Source organism: Haliotis rubra, unplaced genomic scaffold (genome assembly GCF_003918875.1).
Source record: "Haliotis rubra isolate DU_JTF1 unplaced genomic scaffold, ASM391887v1 Scf857, whole genome shotgun sequence".
NCBI classification, from domain to species: domain Eukaryota; kingdom Metazoa; phylum Mollusca; class Gastropoda; order Lepetellida; family Haliotidae; genus Haliotis; species Haliotis rubra.
In genome coordinates this window covers 355,640-378,687 of record NW_025767587.1, presented here as the reverse complement: position 1 = coordinate 378,687, position 23,048 = coordinate 355,640, and the positions used below count along the sequence as shown (strand labels likewise).

Genomic DNA, 23,048 nt, shown 5'->3' with positions numbered 1-23,048 from the left:
CCACTGAGAGAAAAATAACCAAAAAAATTCTGAGCCAAAAACATGGACCCACTCAGTGACCTTTGATTGTTTGTGCAAAATGAGTGAGTGAGTGAGTGAGTATGGTTTTGCGCCGCTTTTAGCAATATTCCAGCAATATCCCGGCGGGGGACAACAGAAATGGGCTTCACACATTGTACCCATGTGGGGAATCGAACCCGGGTCTTCGGCGTAACGAGCGAACACTTTAGCCCACCAGGCTACCCCACCGCCCTTTGTGCAAAATGAATCCATGAAGACATAACAGTTGCGGTGACACTTACAGCAATGTGTGCATTCTTTCTTTAAACATGCTGAACACATTTACATATCCCTCACATTTCATAAAAATGCTAAAGAATCTTATAATATTATTTAAGAACTGAGTGAGTGAGTGAGTGAGTGAGTGAGTGAGTGAGAGTGAGTGAGTGAGTGAGTGAGTGAGTGAGTGAGTGAGTGAGTGAGTGAGTGAGTGAGTGAGTGAGTGAGTGAGTGAGTGAGTGAGTGAGTGAGTGAGTGAGTGAGTGAGTGAGTGAGTGAGTGAGTGAGTGAGTTTGGTTTTACGCCACTTTTAGCAATATTCCAGCAACATCACGACGGGGGACACCAGAAATGGGGCTTCACCCATTGTTCCCAAGTGGGGAATCAAACCCAGGTCGAGCGGATGCTTTAACCATTAGGCTACCCCACTGCCTACATTTGTCAAGAAGAAATCTGTTGTCCAACTAATCATGTTCACAGAAAGGAAACGGTCCTGTATTTTCAGTTTTTGTTTCTGAGATTCGACCCTACACCTCCAACCCTGGGATCCACCTCTGACACAAGTGACACACAGAAGAGAAACACCATCACCATGGTAACTAATCTCCAACAATCATGCATCAAATTAACCAAAAATACTTCATAGAAGCTTAGTCTTTACCTGAACATTGCTTTGAAAAATAGACACAATCTAAATACATATCAAACCATTTCTTTGAGTTGCATTCCAGATGTTGGGAAGTACAATACCGAGACAACAACTTCTCTTGTACTTTTTAAAAAATTGCAACAGTTTGGTACAGATTATTGTATTGTTGTCTACCAGGAATGTATCACGTTGCTCTCACAAAGTATAAAAAACCTTGTAATCCATAAATTTGTCAGTGTTTTATTAAAAAAAAAAAGGCTCTATTTTTTTCAGTAGCATGTTGCAAATGGTTGTTGAAAACTGGCAGTTAACAATTTCACTGCATGGATGAATATATATGTTTCCAGAAAACCTGTAAATGTATACGATGTGATGTGTGATTTCTTACCAACAAATTTGAACCCACCTACTGGTAATCGCCAGCACACAAAGTCAGCCATCTTACCCACTCAGCCATGGGCTGATGACAGGGGACATGAGCTGATTTCATGACGAACAAGGTTTCATTGCTCTAAACTGGACAAACATATCCTACTTTGAAGGGGCAGTACTGATGATGCACGGCCACCACAGGTTGCTATGACAACACACCATCTACATACAGACATACAGATATGACGGAGATGTTCTTGTATTCTACACACCTGGAGTCGGGCCTAGGACTAAGGGCACCTCTCGACTTAACCCTGATGAGGCAAAATGGCAGCAACATGTCAGAATACATACAATTCTACAGACGAGACTTTCTGAAATTGGTTTACGGATTCCAGTGATCACACAATTGGCAAGTTTGGTTTTACGCTGCTTTCAGCAATATTCCAGCAATATCACGGCAGGGGACAACAGAAATGGGCTTCGCACATTGTACCCATGTGGGGAATCGAACCCGGGGTCTTCAGCGTGACGAGCCAACACTTCAACCACTAAGCTACCCCACAGCCCCCAAAATTGACTGGAGGTGACGATATAACTGATACACCATTATTAAAACACCAGCAAATATCTATCACAAGATATTCGGAAATTACGGGTATGTTGCATTTTATTGTGTAGGTTGGATAAATGGTCTGTTTGGCTATACATTAATCATTATTCTAACAAAATGCATTCAGTCCAGTCACCATCACTACTGTCGTCCAGGAATTTTAAAATGAAATCCGTGAACCAATAATCAGAGTTTGGCCATCAACATGAATAAGAAGTACAATTCACAAATAATCAACAGTATTTGATAAATAATATAGAAGTGATCTTATTGATTACATAAATGTCTGAGCATGCAGTCAATCGATACACCTCGCTGGTTCAGCATGTTAAAGACATAAAAGCTTTGGGTGGCCAAGTTACAATTGCATATCATTGTGCTATCATGATGATAAACTGTTTATGTTGTAGGGCTGGGATGATACACTATGTCATGATACGATACGTATCTCGATATTTTACCTGTGATACGATACGCATCACGATACATACACCTTGAAAGAATGACAGTATTAAGATTTATTTCATGGTATTTGTGTATAACAATAACACTTTTGTAATAAACAAACAAGAAACTCTATCATACTTTCATATTTTTCTCTAAATAAGTACATTAACATGGTTAAGATAATATTGTTTTGAAAAAAGGTTGTGTATTGTTTTGTATCGATACACCAGTCGACGATGCAATAGTTGTATCAAACTTAAATGTATCATGATGTATTGGTGCATCGGTGAATCGTCCCAGCCCCATAATGTTGTTATGAAGAATTTACCATATTTCTGCTTGTTCGTTGGTTAATGCTGATCTCAGCAATATACAAGCTATATGACCAAGGTCTGTAAATAATGAATCCAGTGATTGATATCAAGAGCATCAATCTATGCAACTGGGTTATAATGACTCGCATCAATATGACAGCGGCCTGAAAACCTCACAATAGTCACCTCACAAGACAAGCAAGGATTTCTGGGTGAGGTGAGGTGAAATTGGGTTTAACGTCGTGCTTGAGAATACATAGACAAGCAAGGTATGTGAATACCGGCTGCTTGTACCAGCCCAGACTGAAGCTGGTTTTATAGTGCTAGATCACTGAGATACCATGCCGCAGTGAAGCATGAATACCCCACTCAGAAACATTATACTGACTCCGAGCCGACCAGTCCTTGATGTACCCATTAATGCCGAACGCCAGGCAGGGACCAACAAGTACCATATTTTAACGTCTTTTGGTATGACGCGGTCGGGGATCGAACACGCGACCTTCCGCTCTCCGGGCAGACGCTCTAACCACTACACCACGGAGGCGGTCCAAGGATTTCTGAATACCATGTCGTCCAAGATATTTACTGGTCTGTTTGTCGGTGAAATTTTACCATTGCATGAAATAAGTCAGCTAAATGAGTGATGTCATAACTAACATCTTTTCTGTGTAGAGATCAGGGTAAGAAATTATCTTCATCAACCCATGCTTGTCGTTAGAGTGAGTGAGTGAGTTAATATTTAACGTCACATCAGCAATATTTCAGCCATATCGTGAGCTTGTCGTTAGAGGTGACTAAAGGGATGGAGTGGTCAGGCTTGATGACTTGGTTGATGTATGTCATTTTATCCTAGCTCCATTGAATTGTGCTCATGATGTCAATCACTGGATTGTCTGGTCCAGACTTGATTATTACAGTTTGACTGAGTTTAGTTTTAAGCCGCTTTTAGCAATATTCCAGCAATATCACGGCGGGGAACACCAGAAATGGGCTTCACACATTATGCCAATGTGGGGAATCGAACCCGGGTCTTCAGCGTGACGAGCCAACGATTTAACCACTAGGATACCCCACAGCCCGATTATGTACAGACAGTCATATAGCTGAATACTGGTGCGTGAAGCATTACAACAAACAGACACACAAAACTACCATACTTGTATTTCTTTGACAGACCACTGTCTAAAAGTCATCTTGAGTAACAGGTATAGTCCTCAACACGTTATGTTGCATAGAATGTTACAAACTTCATGAAACACATGCATATGGGTTTTTTTCAGATTCGGAAAGAAAATGGGCAGAAAAACTAAACAATAAATTATCAACAATAATACATAACTAGAATGATCACTAAGAACATGTTAATTCTTAATCTTGTTTCAGACACATTTATTGAAACTGACTGACTGACTGAGTTTTTGGTTTTACGCCGATTTTAGCAATATTCCAGCAACATCACGGCAGGGGACACTAGAAATTGTTGAAAACTTACATACTCCATAATATTTAATCAGGAACAGTAACCATGGTAACTGGTAAACATACACTGAAAACATACATATAACAAAACCATTAAAAAGAAATCTACAACTGTAACCATGGTAACAAAAATATAAGTGAGATGAAACAGATGAGGAGCAGAACCAAAAGATACAGACCAAAGATGCTGGGTTATCAGGTGAAAGGCATGGGGAGATAACTCATGTCATTTCATCAAAATCATTATTGATACGTTTCAACAAAAGCACATGAAATCAATCATGATAACTTTTTCATTTTAAGCCAATATCTTGGATATTTTGTATCTTGGGTAAGAGTGGGCTAAATGTGTTAATTGCGAGATCAAAATTAACAAAGCAAAGAAATGTACTTCACTCCGATGAAGATCAGTTCACAATTTACAAACACACTTCAGTCTCCAATTTAAACAATTGACTGAAAGACAGAGTCAAGTAACATTCTGTTTGGTCTCTACTAGTACTAAATGTTACTAGTGAGCTCAGTTTGGAGAAAGCCACATGATAATATGTATAATTCTCAAACGAATTTTATTCTTAGAACAATTTTAAGCTGGTAGAGTCCGAAGTGTTTATTAATATGATTAAACAAAATCTTACATAATCCTGAAAATGTTCCAGTTCTGGAGAATGATACAACACAATAGTGAGATGATATCCAGATATCTCAGTATGATATTCACAGTGATACATTGTTCATCATTAGGCTTACATTAAGTATCCCTTAGTGAGTTAAGTTTTATGCTGCTTTTAGGAATATTCTAGCAATATGACTGCTGGGGACACCAGAAATGAGCTTCACATATTGTACACACGTGGGGAATCGAACCTGTGTCTTCAATGTGCCAAGCAAAAGCTTTAACCACTAGGCTACCACACCGCCCCTTATCATTGTAATGTTAAATGTAATGCCCACCATCCCTCATAGTTATAATGAAAAGAATAGGTTCTTCCATTAATGAGACCATTATTATCATAAATGAAAATACTGCCAATGTACATAAACAGCGTTTAAAATTCCCACCTGCCCGGTCTATTTTCATCTCGGACAGTCAAATTTCAAAAGTACACTGTCCAGTGGTCTGGTACAAGTGGTAGATGTTTTTACCCCTAACAGTAAATATTTCACGAATTTGAAACCCAATGATGACTGGAGTTGTCTTCAGATCTTCGTGGAGTGAGGCATTTAAATGGCATAAAGATGAGTGTAATGCATTTGCCAGTGGAAGTGACCAATTAGTGAGATACAAGTTAAAGCCATGCAGCAGTGCTTGTCATCAACAGTCACAACATACTGGAATTTCAGGACTGAAGAGTGAGTGATTTCTGGAAAGACACAAATTCAACATCCATGACATGAGTTATCTCCCATGGACCTCGATGCAAAAAGCTGACGACATTTACCGGTTTTACCTTCCACCAAAGTTGACCCTAGGTCAGGTGGTGAGTGCTCATTCAGCCAATCCACAACAGCCTTTTTATTGTCAGACAGTTTGGTTTTTAGCCAACTCTGAAACAGAAAGCCACAATCAAACTGACATGTTGTCAACAGTAATGCAACCATTATAAACTGTCATCATCTTGTCAATGGTGGTACAACGATACGGCCAAACATTATATCATAATTATGTGATACATTTATTTACAACTCCTGAATCATATTACATGCTACACAATGCATTACTAGTTTTATTGCATAATAACAGTTCTCTGGTATTTCCTTATTGCTAATATTGACTGACTGACTGAGTTTGGTTTTACGCCGCTTTTAGCAATATTCCAGCAACATCACGGCGGGGACACCAGAAATGGGCTTCACACATTGTGCCTATGTGGGGATTCGAACCCGGGTCTTCGGCGTGACGAGCTAACGCTTTAACCATTAGGCTACCCCACCGCCCCTTATTGCTAATAAATAGCACAATGTTCACAAGGCCCAAAGCTTATGCCTTTCTTCTGCATAATATCCAATCTCCACGGTCTGAGATTTAAAAACAAATTATTTATGTTTATGACTCAGTTGCAGAAAGGGGGAGAATACGAACTTATGACATAACATTGATTATCGGGATAGAGATCATATCAACAGCGTATTAACAGTATAAGTGTCACATCATGGTCTCATCGCATTGTTACGGCTCGAGATGTCAAATAACTAGAATTATTTTGGTGAACAGCTGCAGAATTTAGTCCGTTCCTTTCTTAATCAGTGATACACGACTTAGATCACTTGCAGACCTTAGAATACAGAGAATAAGTAAAACATAAAACAAACACAAACATAAACACCAGTAAAAACAAAACCCAGAGTACCTCAACTACAGAGGCTTATCATTATTCATTTATATACATTTAAGGGGTCACATTGTGCACATTGAGTATTCCTTATATCAGCGTTGCAAACTCCCACCTGCCCGACTGTCCGGGACGGTCTGTTTTGCGACCGGACGGTCAGTTTAAAAATGTTGCACGCCGCCCGATGGTCTGGCTGTTAAATCAGTGTAATTTTGTAATGTATATGATGACCAAAGCCTTGACTTAAAAACATTTGAAAACGTGTGTTATTGTCACAATAACCTGACATTAAACAGATCCCTCCTCTTATTAACGTAACCTCCTTTCTATTTTTCTTAATCCAGAAAATTCTGGAGTGGCAACTTTCCAGCTGGTCTGGTAACTTTTGAGAGTTACCAGACCAGTTGTCTGGCTGAAAGTTTGGGGAGTTTACAACACTGCTTATATACAACAATACACACAGTGATTGTTCACAATGGAATTCTTTTTAGGAGTTTTGTTGCTTTAACAGAGGCAAAGGTGCAAAATATCCATAACACTGCAGGAATGCTTTATCATTTGTTTAGTTGGGGTCTACAATGAACTGTTTGTGTGTTCGTCTATTGACACTCTCAGCAACATTCCAGCAACATGTCTGTAAATAATCAAGTCTGGAGCTGATAATCTTGTGATTAATATCATGAACATCTTTGTACACAACTGGGATACAACCACATGTATCTACCAGGTGAGCGGATCTGAAACCTGATGCCATTACTTGCGTCTTACCATCATGCTTCTGACAAACATCCAAGTCCCGTGAACGGTTAGAATATTGATCTTCAGTAACCCATGCTTGTCGTAGGAGGCGACTAATGGGATCGGGTGGTCAGGCTTGCTGACTTCGTTGACACATGTCATCGAATCCCAATTGCGCAGATCTATGCTCATGCTGTTGATCACTGGATTGTCCGGTCCAGACTCGATTATTTACAGACCGCCGCCATATAGCTGGAATATTGCTGAGTGCGGCGTAAAACTAGACTCACTCACTCACTCAAGCATCCAAATCTTCAAAAGTAATTATAACATTAAAGGGTGTTATTTTTAAAACAGCATGTAACAGGATTTCCATGTTTAAGTTATAGTGACAGTATATACAGCAGTGAGCCTGGTGAGGATCGAGAAAACATGGAATGAGCATATTAACCATTTGTTCATTAGTTTCCATCGTGTGCTTGGCGAAATTTCGGATACTGGATGCGAGCTGGGACAGAGCCTCCGATTCCGGAATGTATTCCTTCATCCAGTGTAGATCAGGAAAGTATTCTTTCCAACTGTCAATCTTCTACAAAATACACAAAATTGAAAGTAAGAAAACAGAAGACAGAGCAATGTAGATTGAAACAGTCTTCACCAGTAGTTCCATTGGATGTTGGAGGAAAGTTAAAAAGCTTTTAATACTTTGGTAAATCCCAAAACCAAAGTGCCAACAGTATATCTGGACAAAACTACCGGTAGGGTTCAAATTATCAACCAAAACATCAAAACATTGGACATCTTTACTATGTGCCTCCAGAAAACAGGACAGTAGACAGAAAACATTTAAAACCAAATGAAAATAGTAACAATACATTTTTTTTGTGCAAAGATGGATATTGACCGATTGTCTGTTCACCAACCTTGTTGACTGCCACACCTCCTCCAACGGCACCCGTCAGTACCAGATATCGGACTCGCAGCAATCGCCCAAAACCACTAGCCAGTCGCCCAATGACCGACATGTCTCTCTGAGAGAAGACGACAACTTTGTAAGGTGAAGCAGGGCCCCTGAGTAAGGGCCTGGCAATCCTGAGGGCTGAGAAGTTACATATTTGATACACATTTCGAGGCTGCAGTGCCAGTATCTGTCTATGGGTTTGTGTTTTGGAGACAAGGCTCCTCAAGACTGCTGTATTTGGTGAAGCCTGTGTCCGCAACCATATGTGCATGTCCCTCCTGTGGGCAACTGCTTGTGACTTCTTCACACAGCGTCCACAGTACGGGCTGAAACAAAAGGATTTCTCATGAAACTTGATTAGCAGAGACATCCTTCAGATGATTTAGTAATGATATCTACTGACGCCATGGTCAGTACTAGAAGTCTGTTTCAGATTAAAATGACCAAAATTGAAAAAATCCCCTATAGATCCTGCTTTTTGCTTTGTAAAGAACAATAATAATTTCTTGACAATAATCATGATAATATTCCCAGATGTTGTTTTAATGTCTGTCACAATTATGGGCAACTTATGTTTATAGATCCAATGGCAGCCAATGGGCATGTTACTGTTTTAAACACATTACGGCCAACTGTAGCTGGGTGACACAATAGGGTCCTTCAGTCAAGCCATGACCCAACCAGAGGATTTACGTAGATGGTGACATAATGTAGTAGCGTCATGTCTTGACCGAAGAACCAAATCACAGCTCTACACTCATGATGTGAGTTCTGTATTAACTGTGATCAAACAAGATGAGAAATGTATTTTCTCAACACTGCATAAATTTAGTACATGAAGTTGAAATACCAAAGAATGTAATAAGTATTCGTGGAACAAAAATAGAAAATATAGTGTGTAATAATAAAGAATGAGGGGCAACATTGCAGTTTATGGGACACAGCTTTTATTGAGCTATTTGGTTCGGTTCAAAGACCTTTTATGACTCTTAAGATTAGTAGCTACAATTAAGCGAGTACGGTAATTCCGTGCGTCCGGTAATTCTGCGCAGATGCAATAGCGTACTTCCATATCGTAGGTAACCATCGTCTGCTACCACATTTATCGGGACATTTCTACAAGGGACTGGCTTTTAATCACTAAAGGTAAGTAAATAACAGTAATTGACAGATGAATTGACAGTTTTATGAAAATTCGTTTTCTTCAGACTTTTAAACAGGTTTCTTCATTATTCATAATTGGATTTAATATGAAACACTCTTCCTTACATTCATGTAGTGAGTTTTGAAAATAATCTGGCCCTAATACGCTTCCATACTTCGGATCTCCAGCAGGAGCAGAAACGGTAAGGTCAACCGTATGGCATATAATGCAACGTTAGAATTATAGTCGTCAATAAAACATATATTTCTAGGTAAATATGATGCATACCAGCATGTTTAGTCACGTAAACTACAAAAATTAAAAGACGTTAATTGCCGTGTTGCTATCGATGTGCTTAGGTGCGCGGAATTACCGGACTGCGTTGTATAGGTGTTGATGACTTGGTAACATGCTGATTCTTTGTGATAGCGCCCATGTTTTTGTGGTAAAGTGCTGGCTTATCAGATACCATTTTAATACTGGGAGCATGAATTTAATACTCCTTCGATCTGTTCATTGAAATCCCAGATAGTGCCCCTGCTATAATGTGCACTACGTCCAAACATAGATACAGCTTGTCAGTGTCACTTCTGGAACAATTAAACCAGCTGGAGTCCCGTCATATGCCAGACTTTTAAACATTGATTGATTTCTAAGACTGAAAATTGTGACATTCGGTAGCTTGCTGAGCAGATGACATGAAAAAAACACTCCATGTCGAATATCATTCAACAATGACAACAAATGACATTGGCAGAATCCATGATCTTGAAACTGAAAGTTTGTGTATTTCAAATGTAAACAGTCCATGATCATGCCATGATTTGCAATTATTTGGTCGGGTGTAGAGGCGTAAGCAACAATTCTCCCAAAACAACTAACCCGAACTGCCCGCGTAATAGCACGGTCAACATGATTCTGGAACTACAGTTTTTCCCCATCTTCTTTCCAGTCTGACGAAAGTAGCCAACTGCATTGCGACTACGGAAGTGTAGTTTCGCATTCCATAAAACGTTATATAGAGTAAGATATGTGTCAGTTTGGATAAATTGTCCATCCTAACTGTTTATACATGATATTGCAAGCGAAAAAATATCCATATTCTTCGAATTTGAAAATACGAAACTCATTTACTGTGTATGTGAAAGCAAGCTCCTCACAGCGATATCTCCGTTAGACTGGTTTGCTTATCCCATGGCTCATGCGGTTCTAACTTCTGCTCTGCGAAGGCGAACGGCAGGGTACCAGTCTGCAGTCCGGGTTACGCATTGGGAAGGAGCTTGTGAATGCATAAAGGGACGTAACTCTCGACGACTATTTTTTTGGCGTGATTTTCGTTTAGTTTGTGAGATCGTATTCTTTAATTTAATCTGAACTTACGCACCTCGGTTAGTGTTGTAGGGAATAAGTAGCATCCGACGATGGCAGACGAAGAGGAAAAGGGATACAGATGGGAAACAGAATACGAAAAAACCTGGTACTAAACACTAAGCTCACTTCATGTTGTATTCTGCCATGTGTGGTCAGCTAATTTTAGAAAAATTCTTTTATTTTGATCTTTTTCTTTTTTTCATAAATAGCAACGTGCACAAATATGTGTTAAGAAATGTATAAATGTTTTTAAAGGTATCGTTGTGTCGACATTGAACATGCCTTTATCTACCGTTTTATAGCCAGAGTCAGTTGAGTGTCTAGGATAGTTTGATATTTAGAAGAAGTCTGTCCAGTTGATCAATTTACTAGGGTGACACAGTGCGCTCTCATCATGGTACGGTATTGCTGTACAAGGCCTTCAGTTTGGTCTGTTTCAGTTCGGTATATGAAACCTTACTTCTGGGAAAATACCGACTGTCAAGCAAAGAAATGCATAGATATTGACAAAAAAATTATGAAAACCGGTATACCGAACCGAGGCAAAATACCACGCTTCTACTAATACAGTGGTATACCCATTCACCCCTACAATTTACTAGTTATCACTTCCCTCAGTAAGATTACAAGACTGCGGCATATACTCCTATCTAAATGTCATATTTGTTTGTATTAACACCTGATTAGCAGGTGATCTCATAATCTTACTGGAGATGGATGGTTGACCATGTAGCTCGGCAGCTTTATACATGAGAGTGTTTGGGGGCTTTGGCCCCACACTGAAACACAGGCAATGTGTGGTGTCTCCTCAGGCAAGTCTCCTCTGTTCACTCAGCAGTCAATGGGTACCCGGAAGGATGAGATGATAATACAACTGTTAACCTGCAAACACCTCCAAGATTTGATTCCACGCCATCCCAAACAAGTGATAATAAATATGTAGCGGGATGAGTATCTCCATAGTGAATGAAATCTGATGCATCGAAAATGGATTATCATTATTATTATTAATATTACACCTATCCTGTATTTCAGGGAGGCCCTTATCGAGGATGACTCTGGGTCGCTGCAGGCCAGCGTGGATGACATCATCCAGAAGGCCAAGAAGAGGAAGCTGCTGGAGAAGATCGGCAACATACGACTGGGGATGGTAATGGCAACTATTAGTGGGCGTGGGAGGAGAGAGCCCAGTTATCTAATCCTTGTTTACTTTGTTTATGTTCCGGGTTTCACCAAAATCATCTAAACATCTTACCATCTAAACATTTAGCAATGGGGTTATTTTCAAAGTTTGAATGCTACTTGTTTGGGTTGAGGGTTTCCGGGATTGCTGAACTTTGTGCAGAATGCATGAAAATTGGTTGAAAAATTTATCCAAATTTACTGAGGTTTTTTCAATGACACAATTCAGCTGAACTTAAATATATTTGAATTGTAAAATCATTTCCTTATCAATCTCTCTTTGAAATAACAACTTTTTCTCATTTCAGTAATCTTTTCTAATGTTGTGCCCATATTTTAAGAAATGTGTTTTCTTCAGATGCGACATCTTTTCTTGATAATTGACATGTCCAACTCAATGAATGATCAAGATTTGAAACCAACAAGACTCTTTTCGTCCATAAAGGTAAAAACCTGCTTTACTTTTACCACTTTCCCGTGAAGAACGGGTTTGGATTGGTCTTAGTAACCTCATGCTTGTCATAACAGGTGACTAACATGATCAGGTCGTCAGGCTCGCTGACTTGGTTGACACTTGTCATCGTATCCTAATTGCGTAGAACAATGCTCATGATGTTGATTATTGGATTGTCTGGTCCAGACTCGATTATTTACAGACTGCAGCCATATAGGTGGAATATTGCTGAGTATGGCATTAAACAACAAACCAACAACAAACAACATCTTAGATGCTGTAATTCACTGTGCACAGTTATGTCCCTTTGACATGTCAGGAACCTATGATCACAGGTTCAAATTCTGATTCACACTGAGTATGTTTCTTGGTTTGTCCCATAACTGTGCTTGTGGGTTTCTCCAAGGTGGTAAAAGTTTGAGGGCTTCAAAATGTTTGAGGGTCTTCATCACTTTGGGATTTCCTCCAAACTTTAAGCAGATCAATACAGCTTGAAAGAAAGCTCACTCAGTCTGTTATCAGTAGAGTAATGGACACTGTCATTTTTGCAGCTTTGTGAGAAATTCATCGAAGAATACTTTGATCAGAACCCGATCAGCCAACTGGGCATTCTCACCACAAGGAACAAGCGTGCAGAAAAACTTACAGAACTTGGAGGTAAATTCATTTAAGCTTTAATTAATTTCAGCATAAGGCATTGTAAAGAGTGTGGATGATTCCAAACAGTTGGTGTGTCATTAAATAAGAATCAACTGAATCAATATTTTGTACATTAATACTAGGTAGAAAAATTAACATCATAATCCAAAAATATCCTGAAATAATTCAAATGAAACGTAAATCCTACTTGGTCAATAGTTATTGCATGTTTAGTTGGGGTTGTCATTATGCTGCTCTCCTGTCAAAGGGGTTCGACAGCAGCATTGAGAGGATTAATGCTAAATAATCAGCATCTCATATATGACATAGAACACTGGTAAGTGGCTGTATAGCCAGAATATATACAGAGTTGTCTCCCTTAGTCATGCCATGCACTGCTAGTAATGGGTTTTGAATGGCAGGTTTGCACCGGTTATGTTCCTTGTAATGATAGAAGCGGTGGGGTAGCCTAGTGGTTAAAGCGTTCGCTTGTCACGCCGAAGACCCGAGTTCGAATCCCCACATGGGTACAATGTGTGAAGCCCATTTCTAGTGTCCTCGACCATGATATTGCTGGAATACTGCTCACTCCACTCACTCCTTGTAATGGATTAAGTAATAATTTTGACTTTGATGGACATTTCCATCTGTCAGAATGAATTTAGCAGGGTTAGAAAAAGAATTTTTAAGTATTTTCCTTTTATTTCATTTGTTACTGAACGTTAAAAGGCCTCAGTATCATCATGAGTAAGATGATGTGAATATATGATGATGATGATGATGATGATGATGATGATGATGGTGGTATGTGTTGTATATGATAAAATGTGTGAGTGACACAATGACAATGAAGAGACTAATACCATGAAAACATGATGAACAGATATGTTGCAATATGATGCTACACAACCTACAGTGTTGAATAAAATGTATGCAAATAATATGGTACAGTGTTTATGTGTTTGCATTTCTGAAAGAATATTTTTTAGGAAGTCAGTATGTTTACAGTGGGGTGTACAGGTGTGCCTGAAACCTATACACTTATATGTAATTAAGATCTTTAACATTTATTAATTGACACTGAAATTTTGAAATGCTCCCTTGAATCAGTTTTCAAACTGAAATGTCCATTTTGACCATCCCAGTGTTGAAATTCACATTTTTCGATAAAGGACTGTGGTTGAAACCTTTAGGCACGTGGGATCAAACCAGCAATACTGATATTCCAGACGTTAGCATCACCCTAGTGGATGCATGAGTTGTATGCTCCCCAGGGAGTTGAGATTGATCATACGATATGCCGTTGAGATTGACATCCAAGGAAAAACAAAGCACCTGTGTGCAGCTTAGCTGGAACTCGGCGCCTATATGAATAGATTATATAATAATATCAACCCTGTTAGTTGAGGCTCAAGGGAATAGTTAAAACCTTGAGTTTAGTCAGTAACAGATCTAACAGACAATCTTTATGGTGTCCGCTGCTGTGATACTGATGGAATAGTGTTAAAACCATACTCACTCACTCACTCTTCAGGCAACCCAAGACGCCACATCACAGCTCTACAAGGACTGGAAGAGAGAGCATGTCAAGGAGAGCCGTCGTTACAGAACTCGATGGAGCTGGCCATGCAGACTCTGAAGTGGGTGGAGTTTGTTATGTGCCTTTCTATGTATTTGACCGCCTCCGTGGTGTAGTGGTTAGAGCGTCCGCCCGGAGAGCGGAAGGTCGCGGGTTCGATCCCCGACCGCGTCATACCAAAAGACGTTAAAATATGGTACTTGTTGGTCTCGCCTGGCGCTCGGCATTAATGGGTACAACAAGGACTGGTCGGCTCAGAGTCAGTATAATGTGTCTGAGTGGGGTATTCATGCTTCACTGCGGCATGGTATCTCAGTGGGCTAGCACTATAAAACCAGCTTCAGACTGGGCTAGTACAAGCAGCCGCACATACACACGCACGTCGTCATATGAGCGAAATATTCTCAAGCACGACGCTAAACCCAATTTCACCTCACCTCACCTTCTCTGTATATCTTCGGACTCTTTGTAGACATGGCTGACCATTTGTCCTGGTACCACAAAGAATCCCGCTAGATGTGCGAGGATAATCAGGGTTTTAGGCTTCACTTCTAGACTCGCATGTTACTCCTACATACCCTAGTTATGGCAGGATGTGTTTGGTCTTTTGTTCTACTTCATCTCAAATGGCTGCAAAATTGCTGAGGTGACGTGAAGCAATATTCACTCATTAACTCTAATTCTAGACTTCGCACATCACTCCAGCTCCCTCAACCCTACAAGCTATGCCAGAGTGTGTCAGGTCTTGGGTACCAAGATTTTACCATAATTATCTGCTGGCACCAAGTTAGTGCTGTGTATTTGAAGGGAATGATGCATGACCTGGTCCACTTTATGTCATTCTTCAAAAGTGGTGTGAAACTCATTTTGGAATCAGTTCTTTTTACTGAATCTTCCTGAAGATGCTTTTATACCTGTGACTTTTGAGAAACATTTCTAAAATTGCAAATATATGTGTTTCAGTAAGTGTTTAATTATATGGGATCTATTTGTGGGGTATTCATGCTTCACTGCGGCATGGTATCTCAGTGGGCTAGCACTATAAAACCAGCTTAAGTCTGGGCTAGTACAAGCAATCCTTTCCTTCAACACATACACATGCATGCTCGCCGCTCATATCACTCCTAAATATTCTCAAGCTCCTTCGTGAAACCCAATTCATTCACCTCACACTCACTCACTTTCAACTCACTCACTCACTTTCCTAAATGACCAGAACCTCTTGAAAAGGATATGATCAGTTGTCTTATTTCTCCAATCACAGACACATGCCAAGTCACGCTAGCCGGGAGGTTCTGGTTGTGTTAGGGAGTCTGTCCACGTGTGACCCAGGCGACATTGACACCACAATAAAGGTATGTACCTGTGAGTGCCGACTCAATTATTTACAGACTGATGCCATAAAGCTGGAATATCACTGAGTGTGGTGTTAAACAACAAACAAACAAAATTTAAGTTTTGATTGTCCATAAATTAAGTCTTTGTTCATGATTGTCCATAAATTGTCCATGATTTATGTCTTTGTTCATGATTGTCCATGATTTAAGTCTTTGTTCATGATTGTCCATGATTTAAGTCTTTGTTCATGATTGTCCATGATTTAAGTCTTTGTTCATGATTGTCCATGATTTAAGTCTTTGTTCATGATTGTCCATGATTTAAGTCTTTGTTCATGATTGTCCATAAATTAAGTCTTTGTTCATGATTGTTCATGATTTAAGTCTTTGTTCATGATTTCCATGATTTAAGTCTTTGTTCATGATTGTCCATTATTTAAGTCCATGATTTGTCTTTGTTCATGATTTAAGTCCATGATTTGTCTTTGTTCATGATTGTTCATGATTTGTCTTTGTTCATGATTGTCCATGATTTAAGTCCATGATTTGTCTTTGTTCATGGTTGTCCATGATTTGTCTTTGTTCATGATTGTCCATGATTTAAGTCTTTGTTCATGATTGTCCATGATATGTCCATGCTTTATGTCTTTGTTCATGATTGTTCATATTTGTCCACAGAACCTGGAGGAGTTGAACGTCCGCTGCTCTGTGATAGGGCTGGCTGCTGAGGTCCGAGTGTGCAAGAAACTGTGTCACAAAACACACGGTTAGTCTTGTATATCTTGTTATACCATCCCCCATCCCTGGCGCCAGGTACTCCAGGGCTCTACTCCTCAGTTTCTCTAGGCTGGTGACTTTGTTAAAAACATGCTCCTACTCACCCAGTCATAACTGGGTACCCGGTAGGACAATATGTTATTTATAACTGTTACCCTCCTATCCCATGACATGACAGCTTTGATTGACCACTACCTAATCCAGATAAACTATCAGTTATACATAAATCTGGTTTTGGACAGATTCCACTCCGGGTGACGTTATTTCAACTGTATCTTTATAAACTGTCTGTAGGGAAGTACAATGTGATCCTGGATGAGACTCACTTCAAGGATCTGCTGTACCAACACGTATCACCTCCTCCAGCGACGGTAAGCTCCTCACAGTGTCTGCTTGACAAACTCTAAACGTTGCAGTGATACGGGGACAGACAATAGCTGAAGACCTCTTTATGAGATGTAGCATGTTTATATATTACAGCATGATTTCTCTTTGTGATTAATAAGGTTTAAACCACAGATATTTTAGAAATAAATATGTTTGAAAGTGTGACAAAGATTTTGGAGGGATGGGAACGTACCATTTTGCCCATCTACTCATGTCTCCGCAGGGTTTTTCTGAAATTATTTTCCATCTAGAAGTAAACATCTTGCTGTACTTTATGCCAATTGTAATGCTTGGAAGTTTCCTTATGTTGTTGTTTGCTGGTTTGTTTCAGTCTAATACAGAATCTTCTTTGATCAGAATGGGTGAGTAAAATTTTGATAGATAGAAACATAAGAGATTGTTCACAGTGAGATAGATAGTTTATTGAGGAGGTAGGAAATGAAAGTGAGGTTATTTTCATCATCATCATCAACCAACAAAATACTGTGTGAAATATCAGTGTGTTACTTATAGCCAAATTATTCACCATATATAGACATGTTCTTTGTCCTACTGCTCACTTCACATGACCTTGACATTGACACTGATGAGACTGACCCTGACACTGAGACTGAGTGTTGATGTTACAGGCTTCCCAACCACACTCTAAATGCTGATGACCCTGAGACTGACCCTGACCCAGATGACCCTGAGACAGATGACCCTGAGCCTGACACAGATGACCCTGAGACTGACCCTGACACTGATGACCCTGACACAGATGACCCTGAGACTGATGACCCTGAGACACAGATGACCCTGAGACTGACCCCTGACCCTGACACTGAGCCTGACACCCTGACCCTGACTGAGCCTGACAGATGACCCTGAGACTGACCCCTGACACAGATGACCCTGAGACTGACCCTGACCCTGACACAGATGACCCTGACCCTGACACTGATGACCCTGAGACTGACCCTGACACAGATGACCCTGAGCCTGACACAGATGACCCTGAGACTGACCCTGACACAGATGACCCTGAGCCGACCCTGAGACTGACCCTGACACAGATGACCCTGAGCCTGACACAGATGACCCTGAGCCTGACACAGATGACCCTGAGACTGACCTCACACAGATGACCCTAAGACTGACCCTGACACAGATGACCCTGACCCTGACACAGATGACCCTGACACAGATGACCTTTGAGACTGACCCTGACACAGATGACCCTGACACAGATGACCCTGACCCTGACACAGATGACCCTGAGCCTGAGACTGACCCTGACACTGACCCTGACCCTGACCCTGACCCTGACCCTGACCCTGACCCTGACCCTGACCTGACCCTGACCTGACCCCAGACCCTGACCCTGACCCTGACCCTGACCCTGACCCTGACCCTGACCCTGACCCTGACCCTGACCCTGACCCTGACCCTGACCCTGACCTGACCCTGACCCTGACCCTGACCCTGACCCTGACCCTGACCCTGACCCTGACCCTGACCCTGACCCTGACCCTGACCCTGACCCTGACCCTGACCCTGACCCTGACCCTGACCCTGACACTGATGACCTTGAGACTGACCCTGACCCTGACCCTGACCCTGACCCTGACCCTGAGACTGAGACTGAGTATTGCTGTTACAGGCTTCCCCCACCACACACTGAACGCAGACCGAGACAGGGAGGAAAAGCCGTCCATGTGCATGTGGTGAGTAGGCAGCGCTGTCAGTGGTACAGATACCCACGCGGTCAGGTGTCACTCGGGGCCAAATCCCCTGAAGATTCCAGCCAGAATTGGCCTTCAGCATCCCATTATTGTCATAAGAGTGACCAGACTCATTGACTTGGTTGACTCATGATGTAGACATTGGATTGTCTAGTCCAGACTTTATTATTTGCAGAATGCATCATATAGCTGGAAAATTGCTGAGTCTGTCGTTAAATGACAAACAAAGCATGTCTGTACAGATCATTGTTCACATCACTACTGGATTGTCTGTGTCATACTTCATTACCTTCAATCAGCTGTTCTGTTAGTGTTCTACTAAGCAATAAACTAACAAAATACATACAATACAGAGTTATGTCCCTTAGTCTAACCAGAATCCGGGTTTATAACTCAGATTAGGATCTTTACGAAACAGTGATCCCAGAAAACAGGAAGCAAACACTTTTTTTTTCTAATCTTTACTTTTATTTTTGTGATTTTAGAAATGTCAAAAATAATTAAGATAGCCACCATGTTATACTGCATGACTGACTTTTTAAGCCAATCCTGGTTTATTAAATTCCTCTGCAGTGTTAAATTGATGGAAATAAGAGAATAATGCCAGTACTGATTTGTTTCCAGCCATGCTGATGGAAAGTCTGGGAGCCAAGGTTTCAGTAACAGTGGTTACTTCTGTCCCCAGTGTAAAAGCAAGTACTGTGAGCTTCCTATAGAGTGCAAGGCCTGCGGTAAGTGCCAGCCATCAAAATACAAACCACAGATATAAGAAATATATTTCAGACTCTTTGGGTTCATACAATTTCTGTTCTGTGGGAGCAGTTACTCTGGGCTTTGCACAAGGTAAGGCTTGTGGTAAGTGAGAACCGTCAAGAAACAAACCTCAGATATAACAAGAGATTTCATCAGACACTTTGGGCTTGTACAATTTCTGTTCTGTGAGAGCAATCACTGTGCGCTGCCCGGAGAGTATAATTCTTCTGGTAGGTACTACCTCTGTCTCGTAAATGTCAACATGGATATGAATAGTTGAGTCATCAAAATGGTGGACAGTGTTTCACTGAGAACAATATTAATACACTTTCAAAATGGATACATTTTGCCTGACACTTGCGAGTTTTAGGTGTCAATGTTTTTCTGAAACGGAGAAAAACAAAATCTTTCACTCAGGATTTTCCGAATATTGTTGGTTGTACAGTATATTTCTGTTGCCAGGTTTGACGCTGGTGTCCGCTCCCCACCTCGCCCGGTCCTACCATCACCTGTTTCCGCTGCCACCATTCAAGGAAACTCCAGTCTCAGACTTGTCAGCCAATCCAAAGTCAGTGTGCATGGTTGATAGTCGTGTTTCATTATCTCCAGTCTCAGACAGCTTTACTACGTGTTGTTTGTTTACAGGAATTTTAGCTACTTTTTTGTTTGTGTTTTAGTTTAAAATCAAAATAAAATATTCAAAAACATATGCACGATTTTGGTACATCTCTAGAAGTGTCATTGGAAAAGATATAAATTGGATATAAAGATATAATATTTATGGATATAAATGCAAACTGACATAACACTAATCCTATATGATTTTATTACGATTCTCACAAACAATCACAACAAACTTACAACCAAGCTTGCCAGTGTCAACAAAGAGGACTGGAGTTTTTATGGTGCCACTCAGATATTTGGGGAAAATATGACAAATTCCAAATGAAACTTTAAAAAAATATTAAAGAACACCTTTGAAACAAACTATGTTGCTCGGTTAGATAATGAAGTGAGTTGTGAGTATGCGGCTCAACTTCCCAGTAGTCCTGTTTGGATAAAAAAGAGCCAAGGGTTCTTAAAAGCCATGGATGCATCCAGGGTAAGAAGCTTACCCTGGAGATTATCTCTATCAAGGACTGGAGTTTATGGTCTGCCAAACTTTCTTTGGGAAATGCTCTAATGAACTTGACCTCAGTAGTCCTGTTTGGAGAGCTGTTCTGAAGCTTCTCTGAGTGATTTATCTCCACCTACTGGGATGCTGATGCTTGACATCAAGCCTTCCGTAAATATCCTTGAGAATCACCCAAACTGGAATTATAATGGAAACATTTCACAAGTCATGTTATGGCCCTGTAGATGTGTTTGGTTTTCATTTTGTTTGATATAATTGTGTACATTATTCCTCATGATATCCATCATTGGATTGGTTCAGAAAGTTTAGTTTAATTGTGAAGTTTAGATCATGGCAATTTACTGAGGAAATCTAATAACAAGGGAAATCAAGAACCCTGGAGAATAAATGCTTGAACTAAGAATGCTAAAACCATTATTACTCTGTCCATACTCTGTGATTAGACAGGGCAGTGGGGTAGCCTAGTGGTTAAAGTGTTTGCTCATCATGCCAAAGACCCATGTTCGAATCCCCACATGGGTACAATGTGTGAAGTCCATTTCTGATGTCCCCTGCTGTGTTATTGCTGGAATATTGCTAAAAGCGGCGTAAAACCATACTCACTGTGCTTAGACCCAGGATGTCTCTGTACAAACACCAATCATTGTTAGACCATCGAGTGTTCGCAAGTTGGTAACTTTCGTTTTTCAGTATGTGGGTGAAATATTATGTATGTTAGATGATTTATGGATGACAAGACATTTGACATTGTTTACTCTTGTTTCAGGTGCTATTCTTGTCAAGTCCAAATCACAGAACAACATGTGAGTGCTGCTTTTCCAGGATAACACTGAGATCGGGTGGTCAGACTCGCTGACCTTGTTGATGCTTGTCATTGTAGCCCAATTGTGTAGATCAGTGCTCATGATGTCAATCACTGGATTGTCTGGTCCAGACTTGATTAGTTACAGACTGCTGCCATATAGCTGGAATATTGCTGAGTGTGCCGTTAGACAATAAACAAAACATATCATTATCACAAGAAATAGTTACCTGAAAATTTATGAGTATTTCCTTGTTGCAAGGTGTTAGCAATATCTATAACACAATATCCAATATGTGGTCAAATTTGCTCAAATTGATCGTCCCAAATGTAATTTGAATAATAGTTTTGGATATGCCTTTATGAAATATTGTGATCAGTCTTTACTTCAAGATTTGTCCCCAGAATATTTATGATCCCTACATCAGCAAATATCATTAACTTATACAAACTTGTTTTACCCCTGGTGATATAAGTTCCTGTTATAATGTGACCACATTCGCTTACTGCCACACTTCCTTTTCCAGGTGTATACCTGTGAGAGCTGCTGCCAGTTGTTTTGTCTTGACTGTGACCTGTTCATCCACGAGACACTCCACTCCTGCCCTGGATGCTCCAGCTTCAGGGGGACCCAGCTTCAGTCTCAAATACCCATGATTACATGATGAAGAGATGACTTCAGCTTTTCTCAAATACCCATGATTACATGATGAAGAGATCACTTCAGCTCATCCCAAATAACCAGGATTACATGATGAAGATATCACTTCAGCTCATCTCAAATACCCATGATTACATGATGAAGACATCACTTCAGCTCATCCCAAATACCCATGATTACATGATGAAGAGATCACTTCAGCTCATCTCAAATACCCATGATTACATGATGAAGAGATCACTTCAGCTCATCTCAAATACCCAGTATGCTGACATGACTGAAGATATTGTATTCAGCTCGATGATTATGATGTTTACACATGATTATATGATGAAGACATCACTTCAGCTCATCCCAAATACCCCATGATTACATGATGAAGAGTTCACTTCAAAGCTCATCTCAAATACCAGCTGATTACAGTTTGATTCCCAACATAAAGAGATCTGTAAGCCATTCTGGTATTAGATTGGTCAAATATTGCTTGACTGAAACGTCATTGTATCTCAACTCATTACTGGATTGGATTATGCATGATCTTTATCAACTTGGATTGTCTCATGATGTCAGATCACTGGATTGTCTGGTCTAGACTTGATTATTTACAGACCACTGCCATATAGCTGGAATATTGCTGGGTGTGGAGTCAAGCAGCAAACAAACAAACAACAAACAAATTAATGAACAAACAAATATGCCATGGCTGGAATAATGCTCATTCAACATTATCTGCTTTACAATTAGGGGTGGTGGGGTAGCCCAGTGGTCAAAGTGTCCGCTTGTCAAGCTGAAGACCCAGGTTTGATTCCCCACACGGGTACAATGTGTGAAGACCATTTTTGGTGTCCCCTGCTGTAATATTGCTGAAATATTGCTAAAAGCAGCATAAAACCAAACTCACTCACTCATTAGAAT

At 40.3% G+C, this 23,048-nt stretch overlaps 2 protein-coding genes across 2 annotated transcripts in view; one reads left to right on the top strand and one right to left on the bottom strand.

The window, feature by feature from the left end:
• LOC124262806 (dynamin-like 120 kDa protein, mitochondrial) overlaps positions 1–10,308 on the bottom strand; it is a 43,785-nt gene extending 33,477 nt beyond the window's left edge. The window contains 5 exon segments of the mRNA XM_046697354.1: positions 1,573–1,614; positions 5,599–5,704; positions 7,679–7,816; positions 8,151–8,514; positions 10,215–10,308. Coding sequence (XP_046553310.1) covers positions 1,573–1,614; positions 5,599–5,704; positions 7,679–7,816; positions 8,151–8,514; positions 10,215–10,273 — 709 coding nt within the window. The 5' untranslated portion in view covers positions 10,274–10,308.
• A 330-nt stretch (positions 10,309–10,638) lies between these two features.
• Positions 10,639–22,391, top strand: LOC124262816 (general transcription factor IIH subunit 2-like). The gene is made up of 14 exons (XM_046697382.1): positions 10,639–10,809; positions 11,739–11,853; positions 12,244–12,330; positions 12,891–12,996; positions 14,513–14,618; positions 15,822–15,912; positions 16,573–16,660; positions 16,966–17,042; positions 17,390–17,420; positions 18,701–18,764; positions 19,407–19,513; positions 19,998–20,103; positions 21,437–21,473; positions 22,000–22,391. Exons 1-14 carry the CDS (start codon positions 10,754–10,756, stop codon positions 22,135–22,137), a joined length of 1,209 nt encoding a protein of 402 aa, XP_046553338.1. The 5' UTR covers positions 10,639–10,753; the 3' UTR covers positions 22,138–22,391.
• The last annotated feature ends 657 nt before the right edge of the window (positions 22,392–23,048 follow it).

What these genes read in the sequence shown, in the direction of transcription:
- LOC124262816 (XM_046697382.1), top strand. Translation starts at nt 10,754, where the DNA reads ATGGCAGACGAAGAGGAAAAGGGATACAGATGGGAAACAGAATACGAA. An exon ending in CTGGCCATGCAGACTCTGAA is followed by an intron (nt 14,619 to 15,821) that starts GTGGGTGGAGTT and finishes CTCCAATCACAG; the next exon opens with ACACATGCCAAGTCACGCTA. An exon ending in TATAGAGTGCAAGGCCTGCG is followed by an intron (nt 19,514 to 19,997) that starts GTAAGTGCCAGC and finishes TTCTGTTGCCAG; the next exon opens with GTTTGACGCTGGTGTCCGCT.